Source organism: Sesamum indicum, linkage group LG10 (genome assembly GCF_000512975.1).
Source record: "Sesamum indicum cultivar Zhongzhi No. 13 linkage group LG10, S_indicum_v1.0, whole genome shotgun sequence".
NCBI classification, from domain to species: Eukaryota; Viridiplantae; Streptophyta; class Magnoliopsida; order Lamiales; family Pedaliaceae; genus Sesamum; species Sesamum indicum.
Genome location: NC_026154.1, coordinates 3,772,963 through 3,788,694, shown reverse-complemented (window position 1 = coordinate 3,788,694; position 15,732 = coordinate 3,772,963). Strand labels below are relative to the sequence as shown.

The 15,732-nt window shown below is 32.2% G+C and overlaps 1 protein-coding gene across 1 annotated transcript; it reads left to right on the top strand.

Annotated features, from left to right (window-relative positions):
- Nucleotides 4,224-8,551, top strand: LOC105171863. Its single transcript, XM_011093109.2, has 5 exons — nt 4,224-5,028; nt 6,407-6,567; nt 6,953-7,039; nt 7,346-7,504; nt 7,986-8,551. Exons 1-5 carry the CDS (start codon nt 4,896-4,898, stop codon nt 8,082-8,084), a joined length of 639 nt encoding a protein of 212 aa, XP_011091411.1. The 5' UTR covers nt 4,224-4,895; the 3' UTR covers nt 8,085-8,551.

The window sequence follows — 15,732 nt, the reverse complement described above, 5'->3', positions numbered from 1 at the left end:
TAAATTAACACTACAAAAAAAACTAAAATTTGGTGCGTTATTTTTAGCAAATAACTAAGCTGTGCTGAGTTTGAAGTTTCAGAAAATCAACTTTTGCCTTTCAGTTGTATTTATGTTACTAAGACCTAATAGTTAACGTTGTATGATATCATATCGACAACAATAAATACTATAATTAATTATATTTGGTGCACACTTAACTTGTTATTTACTTCTACACTTTAGCCGGCTTGCGATGTGATGGTATAAATTTCCTTGTACATTTGAGCCAGCGCGCCATGTGATGGTATTAATTTCCGTGTATGTTTGAGCCGGGACTTATATATAAATACTTACATATATATATATATGAAAATAAAATAATTATGACTTACATAAAAATATATATTTTTTCTTTAGTTGAAGAGAAAGGACAGATATTTAATCAAAAAATTAAAAAAAAAATCTATATTTGTTCCTTACTGACTTGTTATTTATTTATTGTAGGTAAAATAAATTTTTTTATGATTAAATTATCATCATACGTCCTCGACGTTAACGAATGTGAGGAGATATATCTCATCGTTATAAGGGTAGTTTAGTAGAAAAAAACATATTAGCAAATTCAGTGAATTTTGCCTAACGGAAAGACTATTTGTTAGACCGAAACAAATTTCAAAAGTGTGAAATGTAATTTTTCAAATTATAAAAAAATTAAGTATAATTACACAAAACCTCAAAGAAAAAGAGTATAATATACGGAAGAGAATATTTGTAGAGACAATGCATAATGTATACACACAAGTAAAAAGGTCAAATACTTATGTTCATTTTTTATCCTTTTGGAACATTACATACACTCTGGCTTGACCTTTTTGTACAGATTTATTTGCAGGTGCTGTGCGATCCACGACGTGGTGGGATAACAAAAACCTTTTTGACTCGCCATAATTTTTATACGACACCTGTTCAGGTCTTTTGCTGTAACGGAATAGTACTCCTTGTTTTTTTGTTGCTCTACTTGTAAGGGAGTAGTACTCATTGTTTATAGCTTTACTAGAAATTCTAGGGAGGTAGTCCTCCCCGTTGTAACTATTTTGGGCGTTTTAATATAGAAGAATTGGGGATTCCAAAAAGTTCCCCCACCTCTAGGTGGTTTTGGTTAAAAAAAAAAAAAAGTAAAAAGGTCAAATGTTTTAAATGTGTCATTAGTCAAAGTAAGTTAGCAGCTATCATTAATTACATTAATCAAAATCAGTTAGTAGACATCATTTAAAGTTAATTTAATAGAAATCAAAGAGTATAGGAATTTACATTCTTACCCTTAAAAGCAATAATATCTTAGTTGTGAACCAATGAGAACGAGCTTAGCAAGATTCTGAGAAATTTTACTCTGTACTGATAAATGGCATATGTGGCCCTCTATGCCTGGGGTGTTCAAAATTCGGGCATCCCAACCAAAAATTGGGTGCACTGAATTTTCGGTTCGTATCGATAATTGAATAAAATTCAATTTTATTTTTGAATTAGTTTTTTTTCAAAAAGCCGGTTATTTCGGCCAGCATGGAATTAATTGTGTTCAGTTAATCATACTGAACTGAATAAGTGAAAGGTAATTAATTATATTAAAAATAAAAAAAAAATATAATTTAACCCCATGTGATATTACAAATGTGCAAATTATCCCCTATGAAAAAAAAAAAAAGCAATTTATCCCTCTGTGTTTTTTACAATACAACAATTCACTTTCCTGTGTTTTTTTAAATTGAGCATGCTTCATTTTAAAAAATATAGGAGGGTAACTTGCTACTTTTTTTGTATAAGGGGTAATCTGCTCATTTGCAATTTCATAGGGGGTAAATTACATTAAATCCTATTAAAAATATATAATATATTATTACATATTATTATATATAATATAATTATATTGTATTAAAAATATTTCATTCATTGTACATTTTATTTTTAATGATTTATGCATAGCATGTCGTAATCAATTATTTATTATGATTTAATCTGATTAAATGAATTTATTATTTAATTTACATTTCTTGTTCTACCTGCCACCCTATTCGCCACGAATTTGCCACGATATTGCAACGGCAATAAATTTAAAATTTTCAATTTCCGTGAAAAAAACTTGAAGCAAAACAACGACATTTTTTCAACGGACTTTAAGTTACAAATTGTGCTGCAAAATTTGGTCAATTTTAGGGTGATCCACTCTCATCACGAGTCGAGGTAAATTTTTGCCACGAAATACTTTCATTGCAAATTTGCAACATATCAATTTCTTGTAATTTTTGCTATGAATTTTTAAGTTATATCTATTGCTAACATGTTGTAACGGAAATTATAGCAGAACAAAGTCGTTGCTTTAATGAATATTTTTGTAATGATTTTTACAACAACCTTCAAGTTATATATATTTTTTTAATAATATAGCACCTACTTGCAAAAGTCAAGAAATTTTGTTTGATTGTAATTTGACAATAGATTTTGAAACAAATTTTGTAAAAAAATTTCAAATTATATCCGTAACAAATGTGTTGCAATAAAAATTGCAGCGAAACAAAGTCATTGCAATTTAATTAATTTTTATGCAACGACCTACAAGTTACATTATTTTTTTCAATGATGTTGTAATGATCTTATCATTGCAAGGCCAAGGTAAAATTTTGCTTGAGAATATTTCCGTTGCAACTTTGCAATATTTTTGCAAGAGTAATTTTACGGAAAAATTTGCGATAGCGGCTCCTACAAATTGCATTATATTTCCGCCACGAAATCTGCACTGAATTTCAATTTCATGTCAAAATCTGCCATTAATCTTTTATATCCGTTCATAACCTTTCCTACGTACTCTGTCCTTTCAATCTATCTATAACAATTATTAGAGATATTTAAAAGCAGTCGAGACCCTAATTATACGAATATTTGAACAAGGGCTCTAGGGAAGACTTTTGTCAGAGGTATATCTAATGTCTCCCGAGACTCACTTATGAGAAATAATATTCTAAGTACCCAAAGTATCCAACAAAGACCTCTATACTTCATTGTAGGGACCTGAGACCTTCATTTATTCAGATTATTATTAGGGCTCCCGAGAGAGCTTTTGCAGAGAATATACAAGGTCTAAACGTTGGTCCTTAATTAACTGTAAAATTGTCTAAAGACCAAGGTCTCTAGCTTCATACTTAGTGAAAGGACATTCATCCTAGTTTGATATAAAAGTCCTTATTGTCTGTCTGAACCACCTTTCCACTGTTTTGAGCCTAATATGTGTGACCTACAGTGACCATTAGATCATTTTAATATCGATGACATGTGAAATTGTACAATTAGGATCCTCTATATATATTGACCCCTCATATTGTAGGTATAAGCTTATCTTTATTTATAAACTAATTTAAGTATCAGAGGGTCATCCCAAGGTTCTCCCAAAATGGTTTAATGATCATGTGTTTTGCAGGTTCTTTTGCTGGAGATTCAAGGTATACCCATTTGAGTTCCGGATATCGATTAAGGTTGTTCTATATTTTTTCAAACAACAGGTCTATGTAGATTAATGATATGTCTTAAATGGATCCAAACAATAATTCAATTAATTAAAATTATTGTTCAAGCTATCCCTAACTATTTTCATATTTTTTTTAATAAGAAACAAATTTACCAAACATATTAAGTATGCTTTATTTTAACTTAATTAAATTAGATTACATCATCGGTTCTAACTGCGTCCAACTGCATTGTTTATTTAGTTGCATTATATATCACTAACTACTTCTATATTTCTAATTTTTCTCATTTTTTTTGAGAAATGAATTTTCAAAAATATATTTAGTAAATTAATATTTTTAAATTAATGAAAAAAGTGGAGGATTTTATGTATAATTAAAACTTGCAATTCCTATGTGACCATGTAAATTCCTATTCTTGTTCTTAATATATAATTCGAATTATATGATTACATTATAAATTTCAATATACATATAAAATATTCATCTTTAATGTACATGATCACTATTTAAAATAATAAATAAATAAAATTTAATCATATTATATTATAAATTGTATTCAAAATACTTTTATGTTATTATTATCTAAAATTTTAAATCTTTTAAACATATAAAAAAAATATCACTTATTCGATGCTACCCGACCTTTGGCAACTCAATTCATTTAGAACCCATTAACTTAAATCCATCTTCGACCCAATTCATATGGCCCCGCCCCGGCCCGCCCCGGCCCGCCCCGCCCATCTTGGAATCCATAGGTATGGTGCAAGCATCATACCGGCACGAAGAGTCGACGGGATAGCCGGACGAAGTGCATTTAGGACCTGAGCAAACGGGTTTTACGAGCTTGGCCTCAAAATTGAACAACTCAGCAACTCATCCGCCAATACAGCGATGTTGTCCCGGAGCGAGTTCCCCAGGTTTTCTGGCAAAGTGGCTGGATTTAGAAGTGTTCTTCCAGGTTTACAAGAATACATCCGACGAGCTGAAAGTCAGACTAGCCTCAATTCACATAGAAGGTGATGCTCTGGGTTGGCATAAGATGTAGTGCGGCAAAAGGAGGAGACCGGAGATTGAGGAAGATGGCTTTTTTCGGTTTTTGGCAGGCGGCGCCAGGGTGGGGAAGAAGATCGGGCAGGCGGTTGAGGAAGATAGGGTGGGGGCGGCGTGCGGCGGAGGGGGGATGCGGGAGATTGGTGTAGACGCATTACCCGACCCGACTCCCACCCGAACCGTCCGAGCCATACTACCCGACCCGACTCGACACTCCGAGCGGGCTGTGCGCTTAACAACATATACAATCCGCTTCTCATCCATCTTATCTAATTTCCACCAAGAAAAAAGGATATATATTGAGACTCATTTCTCCCCATAAAAAAGCACGGGAAGATATCAGCAATGGCTACCACACCATGCATAGATCTTTGTAACAACAGTATATTTTGCAAAAATAGGCCCATTTCTATTATGGGTTCATCAGCTTTTCCATTGCGACAATCCAGAAAGCGACGGGCTCAGTGCTTCTTGAAAGGTCAGTTCAATTGGCTAACTTTCTTGATAAATTACTGGTGTTTCTGATGGATTTACGTGGTGCTTAGATGTGAGACTTCTGGCTGATGAGTATGGTGATGATTTTTCGTCGAAATTTTATGTTGTTTTGAGAGCTTGATTATGGAACTTAGTGGCTTTAGTTCCTTCGTATGAAAATTGAGGGTGTAGGGTATTTCAAGAAATTGTTACCTCTGGCTCGGGTGAGTATATTAATTCTACCGAAGATTATCACTCAAATGGGCATGCCGTGATGTTCTTTGATGAGCCAAGTCCTATGTTATGTGGATAACTCTCATTGTCCTATAGTAGCAAGGCACACAAATACTTCATTTGGATGGAAAGATTTGATTTGAAGGAAGCATGTATATGGGGATAGGATTTCAAAGAGTCAACATTAAAGGGATTTGAAGTTCATGACAGGTCCACAAAGTTTAGATCAAAATACAAGTTCAAGGATTTGAAATCCTTTGTAACGCGTAATTGGCCAAACAAGGCCAACGTACTTGTTATCTTGGATTTGAAATTTTCAAATCCTTCAATCTAAATACAACCTCAATGAATTTAATTAACTCTGGAGCATTTGTTCAGGAAGACTAAGGCAATCATAGCTTGATGGTGCAGTGTGCACTGAGGTGCACATTTTGGACTAATGATCTCACTGAATTTGATTCTTTTTGTTGCAGATGTTTACTCTTCAGTTTCACTGCAAAACTTTCTTCTTTCTGTTAAACACATTCTTCACAGATCTGACTTATCTGTACTGGGAGACGTTGCATGTATTTGTATAATACTCCTCAAGCTTATGAAAGACATGTGTATGCTATTAAGAGAAAGAAAATATTGTAGACAACAATGTGGATTAAAAATTCCGTTTGGGCTGAGACTGACATTATATATGGTTATTCTGTTGGGTGGGTTGATGGGCTGTCATGCCTGCGTCATAGTTTCAGCTGTGTGAACTTGAACATAGTAGTTGTGCTTGCAATCATCATTTCAGGAAAAGAAGATAATAAACGAAAATAACGGAAGAAACAAAGCACAAAGAACAATATAGATGGTGTAGGAACTGGATTAGTGGAAGCTATAAGAAAAGAATCAATAAATGAAAGGAAAAAGGCTAATATTCTGTTCTCTCAACAATAAATACCAGGGGACAGGGAGAAGTCATATTTATGTTGGATTACTAATTTGAACTTTAATAATGTCTTAGTCATGTTTGATTGCATACTTTGGCAATTTTAAATATACGTCTAATTGTGTATATACTTTTCCGTTGATATTTATGTCCGTGTCTGCATTACTTTTATTAACATTTACTTTCCCTTCATCTGATTCTGTATGGTTGAATAAAATTACAGAAAGGAATTATTCTCGAAAATTTATCACACAAGGAGCTATTCCTTTCCTGAAGAGAACTTCGTTTTCTTCAATATCGAAGACATCAGTATCTACAATTACCAGATGCAGCAACTCCCCGAACTTAGGTGGGGATAGAGATGAACCCTCGAACCAGGAGAAGGCATGTCTAGACACCATCCATTAGCACAAACCTACACTCTGTCCTCTACTCTATGCATGTGGAGTCCGTTTATTGCTTATTGATTTTTATTATACATATTCTTTCTATACTGCCATTTCTAGCATAGCATAATTTTCCATCTGCAGTCCCTTGCTTAGATTGTTAAACCTTTTGCTATAAAAGTTAACATACAATCAATAGAGCATTATTCGTTCACTATTCATTGGTTGGCCGTTAATGGAAATGATAACTTATAACTCCTGTAATGTTGTATGATTTCGTCATTTTTCAAATGTTCAATGCCATAGCAATGTGTCAACTTAACACTTCGCTACAGGTATTCCTAAGTCATGTTAGTCATATTAGTTACTTGCTCCTGTTGCAGACACCTTTTGGATATACAAGGAAGGATGTTTTACTAATTGGACTTGGTGTTACTGTTGCTGGTATTGGTTTGGAAAGTGGATTGGAGGTATCCTTCCTCATGTAACCTTTATTCCAAAATAATGTGCTTCCTTTCTTCATAATACCACTCTTTGCCATTGGCAATGCAACACTCGCACACAGGAACCTCTTTCTGTCTCATACTCACGGTAGTATGATATAAGGTGATATTCTTTCTTATGGGTATCCTACTTTGTTGTATGAGCTACATGTAAATGAGACATAAAAGTATTCAGTTGCCTCTATAATCTTCACCAACAATAAAATGATATTATCATGAGATACCTGGATCTTGATACTATCATACCTCTTGTTTTCTTGAACTTTTATGCAGTATCTTGGAGTTGATCCATTACAGGCTGGGAATGTCGTTCAGTTGGTCCTGGTTTTAGGTCTGACTGTAGGATGGATTTCAACATATATCTTCAGAGTCTCAAATAAGGAAATGACATATGCCCAACAGTTACGTGACTATGAAGTCAAAGTCATGGAGGTAAAGTCATGTTTAACTCGATGTCTCGTTTTTCTTTTTAGCATCTCAAAATCTTGTATTATCTGTTTTCTAGGCAAGAACTGATTACAATATAGAATTGAAGGGGAAGACGTAGGACTATTCCAGGAAAGGGTCATCTGATTTTAACAACTCACTCTCTTGCATTCTCTATTTTCTGGGCAAGAACTGACCATATCAAGCCAGTCCCTGGGATAATCCTATGTCTTCCTATTCAATTCTATATTTTATTTATTATTTACATTAATATGCATTCAATTCAAAGAAAAAAGGGTAAAAGGAAAACTATGTTATCCACTCTTGAACATGTGATGAAGGATTTGAGCCATATAGTAATAGTCTTCTCACTGTTAGCTTTCTATTTTTTGTATTTCTGCTGTTTCATTAAAAGCCAATTTCAATGTCTTCTGGTACTATTATGGCCTTGGCTATCTTTCCACTTTGTTTTGACATGGTTTAACAGAAAAGATTGGAAAGCTTAACAGAAGCCGAGATAGAAGCCTTGCTTGAGCAGGTTGAGGAAGAGAAAAGACGTTTGGCTGGTGGCGAGCAAATGAAATGATGGTTTCTTGAAGTCTTTAATGCACTTCAAAATAGTCGAGAAAGATGATGAAGTACTCTCAACGTATCATTCCTGTACAAAGTCATCATGATGCAGCAATAGCTGATAGCACCAGTGATAGATTTCTAGACGTAAACTACATACAAGTACATGTAGGGTGAAGAATTCGGAAAATGGGTTAATATTATGTTAGCGTTCTTGACGTATAAACAGATCTATAGCATAATTCACTTATAAAAATGAAGAGGAAGTATATAGATGAACTGGTTGCTCATTCAATACTTCTCTCCCCAGTTTCATTTGCCCTTTTCTGGTCATTCTGAGGTGAGGAGACATTATTAGCTCTAATTGCAGCTCGTTTTGTACATTCTGTGTATGCAAAAACTGTAGCCAATTCCTATAATTACTCAGTGTTGTAAGTTTTGTTGCTCTGCACAAGAAAATATTCTTTGTTTTTGCCATGATTATATACAGGGTGTTTAGTGTTTCTTGGCTAACGAAAAGGTAAGATTTTTAGGTTATACCAATGACCACAACCAATTTATCTATTTGAATGGTTGTTATCTATGCATCAATGATTAGCAGTGGAATCAAGTATGAATTTGATTTTAATTGAAAAGCTTTCTCTTATATTTATTCATCCTCTTTAATTTCATCTTTTAATTAAACTTCAAACAAAACCCCCTTTTATTTTATTTGGAGAAATTGACTTAGAATTAATATCTATGAAATCGCCTCTGCTTCACCATTTTCACAAAATATTAATAGCAAATAATTTTTCATGTACCTCTTCCTCAAGCCATGATGACTCTACCTGACTTTGCATAAATATTGCTCTATTTTTAAAATGTTCATTTAATAGGGGCATATATTTCGGGGGGGGAGGGGGTTGGAAATGGGAAAAAAAAGAAAAAGGGGGGGGGGGGGGGGGGGGGGGGGGGGGGGTTGGAAAAAAAAAGAAATAGGGGCACAAATACAAAGAAATAGTAAATTTACTATAGTTTGGTGTAATTAAAGGCCAAAGCATGCTTGCTTCTCCTTGCCATGAAACAAGCTCTCACCTCCTTATACTGGATTCACTCTCGGATTCAAGCCTGTTGTGAGAACGACACTCACACTCTCAATTCAATCTCAGATTCACACTAGGGTTGGTAGAAATGAAGTTGGTCCAAAAGATTGAAGAAATTTTTTGTTGATTTTGGATTTCTTGTCTTTCGTTAGGGATTTGGGGATTAGGGGTTTTTGACGAGAGAAAATTGGGAAATTTGAGGGTTTGAATTCAAGACTATGGCTAAATGGGCTAATTGTTACACGACAGTTAAAATAAGAGGGATATTGATAATTTTTCAAATAATGAGAGGGTATTCGTAATTATACCAAATCTAAGAAGAAGTCGTTATAATTTACTTTTTAGGTTATTTGGAAAAGATAAAGTACATAGTGCGGCTTTAAACTTGAAGTATATATTTATCCTAAAAATATAGTGAATATTTTCAGGTGTCATTTCTATAATCTAAGCTCTTAATTGGATCAGCAACTTTGAGTTATTAGAAGAAATAACGTTTTTCCTCTCAAATATTAGAGTCAATATACACTTTTTATCCTGTTAATTACGAGACTTCATTTATGGACACATAAGTCACAAATATTCTCAGTTTTAGTCATTCGGTCAGATCCATCAGTATTTGGACGAAAATGAACACGTCGCGACTAATTTTTCGGCCTTCTGTGTAGTACGCAGCCTTGTGGGTTTTTTTTTTTTAAATACTAACAGAATAAGATGAAATAACTACGAGTGAGATCTTTTGAAACTTAATGCACTAGAAAAATTATAATATTAACAACGGTTAAGTATCATGGTTAATAAAAAATAGTTGTAGCAAATAGTTATTAACACGACCGCACAACGGTTGTTAGCCGTAGTTTTTGTAAGGGTGGCTAAAATTCATGGCGAATGTTTTGACTATAACTCTTAGTCGTGGCAAATAATTTTTTTATGATGGAAAAGTTAGGTTTTTGCATCGATTTTATTTAACCATAGATAATAGTAGTAATTTATCATGGTTTTTAGCCATAGGTACTAATATTGTAGCCAATAATATTTTTTTTCTAGTGATGGAAAAATGGCTTTTTTTGATCCCATAATTATTTTTAAAAATTATCATTAATAATAACTATTGACAAGAATTGTGGAATAAAGTTGTAATTAAAAAAAGCAATTAGTGATGCATGTATATATATAGCAAATTGTCACTAAATACACGGTGTTACTAAGTTACTATAGATGTGCTATTAATTATCTATCATGACAAATTTATTTACAATTTTTTCCATAAATAATTGATCTTGTGAGAAAATCAAAATTATTACAAAGTGATATATTGTATTCTGATTTTCTGAGTCAGTTTATACCCAGTATAATACTCTAAATTAAATTTGGCAAGTATAGAACATCGATAAGATTAATATGTTTTTTTTATATATTGGCCCCCAATTATTTTAATTGCCAATGTGAACCCAATATTTTAGTATAATTTTTGGGCCACTTCAAAATTTTACTTCAGAATCCATCCCTAATTGGTTGTGCAAATATTTGATTAATCATAATCAGCTACTATAAATCATATACCTAATTAAGAAGGAATTTTCTTAATATTTTCTTAAACATAGTATGTGGCTATTATGGATAGCACCAATCATAATCAGCTATATATTTGATTTTGTCAACTATGATTTTTGAATTGCTATGATGATTATCTTTAATTTTGAAATATGCATAATTTCTCAAGGCTACAAGTAAATATAAAGATCAAAGGAGGTGCATATAATACATATATCTCGAGTTTTATTTCATTATTTCGAGCACACAACATGGCACATATCACGAACGAAAACCTATTTTTCGCCTTTCTTATTCTGTCAACTTTATGTCTCCATGCAATGGCCAGACGTTGTACACTTTCTCCTGAATATGAGGTTCGTGTAATCAATATTCTCCTACCTTCTTATTCTAAACCACTGATTTTGCATTGTGCCTCTGGAGATGATGACCTTGGAAATCACACCCTTTCTTCCTTAAATTTGGTCATTTTGCGAAAGTATTCTTCATAACACTTTATATTTCTGTCATCTCTGGTGGGGTTCAAGACAAATAACTTTTGACGTTTACAAATCATCATGGCGAGACAAATGTCGCTCACGTGTGTGCACTTGGGGAGCCCTAAGTGACGGTATCTTTTTTTCTGGCGACAACCCTATAGAAGGCATGGAAAAAGTATACAACTGGAAATAGTACATGATCTTATCGATGATTTACGATGGACTTGAAAATGTTAAATAAATTTGAATTGCTACTCAGTCCAATTAATCTTAGATTATTTGAATTACTTTTTCTCTTGATGTTGCAACACTATTTGCTAACATTTCTATAATCATCCAAGGTTTGTTTGATTATTTTCAAATGCATTTGAACTTTTGTATTGAAGTTTGACCTATCATATTTAGAAAATCATTTCCCATACTAATATCTGTAATTTATTTCGTCACATATAATTACGCAATAAATTCCAAGAGAAAAATTTTCTGCTGTATGTAATATTACATGAAATCATCAATTCAGTCCTGGCATTTACATTTGTTTTGCCATATTCAGGTTTGAATTACTATAATATCTTCACAAAAATTCTGAGATTTTATGTAAAGTGCAAAATTTGGTACATATTGAAAAGTGGGGGAAAATTATAATTTGAATTCTATATTTTAGAAGTGGATTTTTAGATCTGTACGAAATTGAATTTTGTAAATTAATTCTATAACTTTTTATAATTTTAGCAATATGGTCCTTATCCGGCTCATTTGGCTAGAAATGGCAATTTACTTGCAATTTTAGTTTTACAAATAAATTCTTGCAGGAAAAAAAATACCTACTACACTAAGTTATAAAACTAAAAATGCCAATGCCACAGGACTAAACTTACAATTTAATTAGGTCATGTGCAAGTAACATGTAGTTTGACTGAAAAATGATGAAAATTGCCAAAATTTTAAAATTATAGGATTAAATTACAAAAATCAATTCATGCAAGACCAAAAATACTACCCTTCACAAGTTACTGAACTAAATTTGTATTCTTTTTCTTGAAAAGTAGTGTGAATTTCTCATAGGTTTCCATAATGCCTGTTTGTTAAAAGTCAACACACAGGTTTTAATTCTCCATTTTCTCTATCGATCTTATTTAGATTCATGATGTAATATATTTTTTAAGATAGTATTGTTAATTAAATTGCTAATGAATAATTAGTAAGCACTTAATCGCCAATCCTTTATAACATACTAGAAAGATTGAGACAAATACATTGAAGTAATATTGTAAACGAAATGAGCTATAACACAAAGAAAAACGTGTTATTGCTTTTTATCTTACTAACTTGCTTTTGTCAAGGAATGGCAAAAACTTGTTTCCTTGGGAAGGAATATGTGATTCATGTAGCCAATAGCCTTCCTCAAAATTCTAAACCCTTAGTGGTGCACTGTCAGTCTAAAGATGATGATCTTGGATATCATACACTTCACATAAACGACGACTTTCATTGGTCGTTTTGTTCAAATTTTTTCAATAGAACTTTATTTTTTTGTCATTTTTGGTGGGGTGCAAAGGATATAGTCTTTGATGTTTTCAGATCCGAATGGCGTGATAGGTGTCCTTCAGGTAAGTGCTACTGGGCAGCAAAAAGTGACAGTATTTATTTTTCTGGTTATTACCCTCCACAAGGCTTAGATAAAGTATATACATGGAAATAGTGTATAATCTCTTGTATTAAGTATGAGTTGCATAAACTTGAAAATAAACTCAGTTAATGTTCGTCATTAGCTTGGAGCTATGATATATACGAAAATTGTCTGGATCCTTACAATTTTTTGATTTTATTTGCATTTTTATTTCTGTAATTATACTCTGTTGGTATTCCCGTCCTGTAACTTGTGCAACTGTTCCTTTACCTTTTTTAATTTAACAATTCTCGAAAAAGTTTTGCAAAGATCCTTAAGAAGTCATATTTGTTATTTAGGGTTCGGATAAGTTGTTCTTTAGGGTGGAATTCCTAAGGTGCATGCGAGTCGTGTAAGGTGATCTTCTTGGATCCTTGATCGCGGTCACTCCAAATGCCTTCTAGCCAAGTGTGTGTGGTGACATACGGACATCTAGGTGTTCGCTCCCTCAAATCTTGGGCCTGTGGTGGCTTTACTGGGTTCTAGTTAGAACTCTTCCTCTTTTTTTTCTTGCAGGCCGAGAACCCCACATCTTGGACTATGCGTACTCGTGGGCCCTCCTATTGGGCCTTTACACTTATTGGGCTTTATCTTGAGTCGAGTGCAAATTTGAGTCGTCAATCTTACTTAAAAAAATTCAAATGATAATTTAAATATTGTCACTAAGCATATATATTGTGTTAATAAAAAATATTTTTACACAATAACGAGTTTTATAATTTTATTGGTCATAGTTATTATTTCAAACTACCACTAATAGAAGTTAGTGACAAAGTTATGGATAAAATCATCACTAAATGCAATCAGTAACTCATGTATGTTAACAACTTGGTGAGAATTAATTATTTATCGTCATTAAATTTGTGTTTTCACTAAATTATTACCATAAATATGTGACTAATTATCTATAATGACAACTTTATATACAATTTTTTCCACTAATAATCATGTTGTAATAAAATAAAAATTATCATCACTTAATATATTTTGTCATTAATATTATATTTTCTTCTAGTACAATTTTGTGATTGTAATATGATAATTTATATTCCACAGATCACAAATACAATGTCATATATATCGTATTCTGATTCTTAGTCAACTTTGAACCCAATATAACATTCTAAATATATATAAATCAGACTCCTAAGAAAGAATCTGCTTAATTTTTGCTTGAACATAATATCTGCCTGTTTATAAAACCAATCATATATAGTCAGCTAATTTAATTTGATTATATGCATTTCTCAAAAGTTTGGTAAATATCGAAAAGTTGTCTGAATTTCTTACAAGTTCCCATGATGCCTATTCGTTAAAAGTCAACAAAAACAGGTTTTAATTTGGACAGATTTTCCTATGGATCTAATTTACATTCATGATGTAATATAATTTTTAAAATAATATTGTTAACTAAATTCTTAATGAATAATTAGTAAGCACTTATTCCCCAATCCTATATAACATATTAGAAAGATTGAGACAAATAAGTTGAAGTAATATTTCAAAGTAAACAACATGAGATACAACACAAAAGAAAAACTTCCTATCCCTTTTTATCATGCTAACTTGCTTTTGTCAAGGAAAAACAAAAGCTTGTTTCCTTGGAAGTCCGGAAGTTGTCGTTCATCTAGTCAATAGCCTTCCTGAAAATTCTGAACCTTTAGTGGTGCACTGTCAGTCTAAAGATAACGATCTTGGATATCATACACTTCATATAAATGACGACTTTCATTGGTCTTTTTGCTCAAATTTTTTCATGAGAACTTTGTTTTTTTGTCATATTTGGTGGGGTTCGAAGGATACAGTCTTTGATGTTTTTAGATCCGCATGGGGTTATAGGTGTCATTCAGGTTAGTGCTATTATGCAGTAAAAAGTGACGGCGTTTATTTTTCCGGTTATTACCCTCCAAAAGCCTTGGATAAAGTATATGCATGGAAATAGTGCATAATCTTTTGTACTGATTGTAAGTTGCATAACCTTGAAAAAAAACAACTCAGCTTATGTTTGTCGTTAATTAGAGCAATGATATATACGAAAATTGTCTTGATCCGTACATTTTTCTGGTTTAATTGTATTTTTATTCCTGTAATTATATTCTTTCGGTATTTTTCTCAATTATTACCAACATATGAATATATGCCATTAAAAGCCAACTTTGAAATTTCGTTTAATTTTGTCCTAAAAACACGAAATTAAAAAATGTGAAGGACCATTTTATAATTCTAACAAATTATAGGATTAAAGTGCCAAATCACTCTATTTAAGAATTAAAAAAAATGCAATTAAGCCCAATTTTCTCTAATCCAAATGTCATCTGAAAAAAAAAAAACAATCCAGCTCACTGAAAAGTATTAGTAGTATATAGTTTCGTCTTATTATTTGATGGTTAATTTTTGAACTAAAATTGCATAAATATGTGGATTATAATATCTCTTGCAATCTAAAGATTTTTAATATAAATCAAGTTAATTTGAGTGATTGATATTCTGTGATTTTTACAAAATTAAGTGGTTTTTCCTCAACAGTTCGGAACGCATACATAGCCAGTAAATATGATAATTGATATTCTGCAGATCACCAATACAATTTCATATATTGTATTATGATTTTGACAGTCAAGTATAAATTGAAGTTGGCAAATATAAATGTGATATTTGAATATGTCATGAATATATACTCCAATATTCTTTCATTTTTATTTTTGGTAATATTCATTGCTTAATTGCCTATTATTATTAATATTTCAATTAAAATAAGATCTCTTTAGTATTTGATACATAATTGTCTCATTAGTCGTGCAAGTATTTGATTATCCAGAATTGGCTACATATTCTTGATAACTTTTCAACGATGTATATATATATATATATATATATATA

Excerpts from the sequence above, each read along its gene's own strand:
- LOC105171863 (XM_011093109.2), top strand. The coding sequence starts at position 4,896 with ATGGCTACCACACCATGCATAGATCTTTGTAACAACAGTATATTTTGC. Across the intron at positions 5,029-6,406 it reads GGCTCAGTGCTTCTTGAAAG|AAAGGAATTATTCTCGAAAA; the intron begins GTCAGTTCAATT and ends ATAAAATTACAG. Across the intron at positions 7,040-7,345 it reads GTTTGGAAAGTGGATTGGAG|TATCTTGGAGTTGATCCATT; the intron begins GTATCCTTCCTC and ends ACTTTTATGCAG.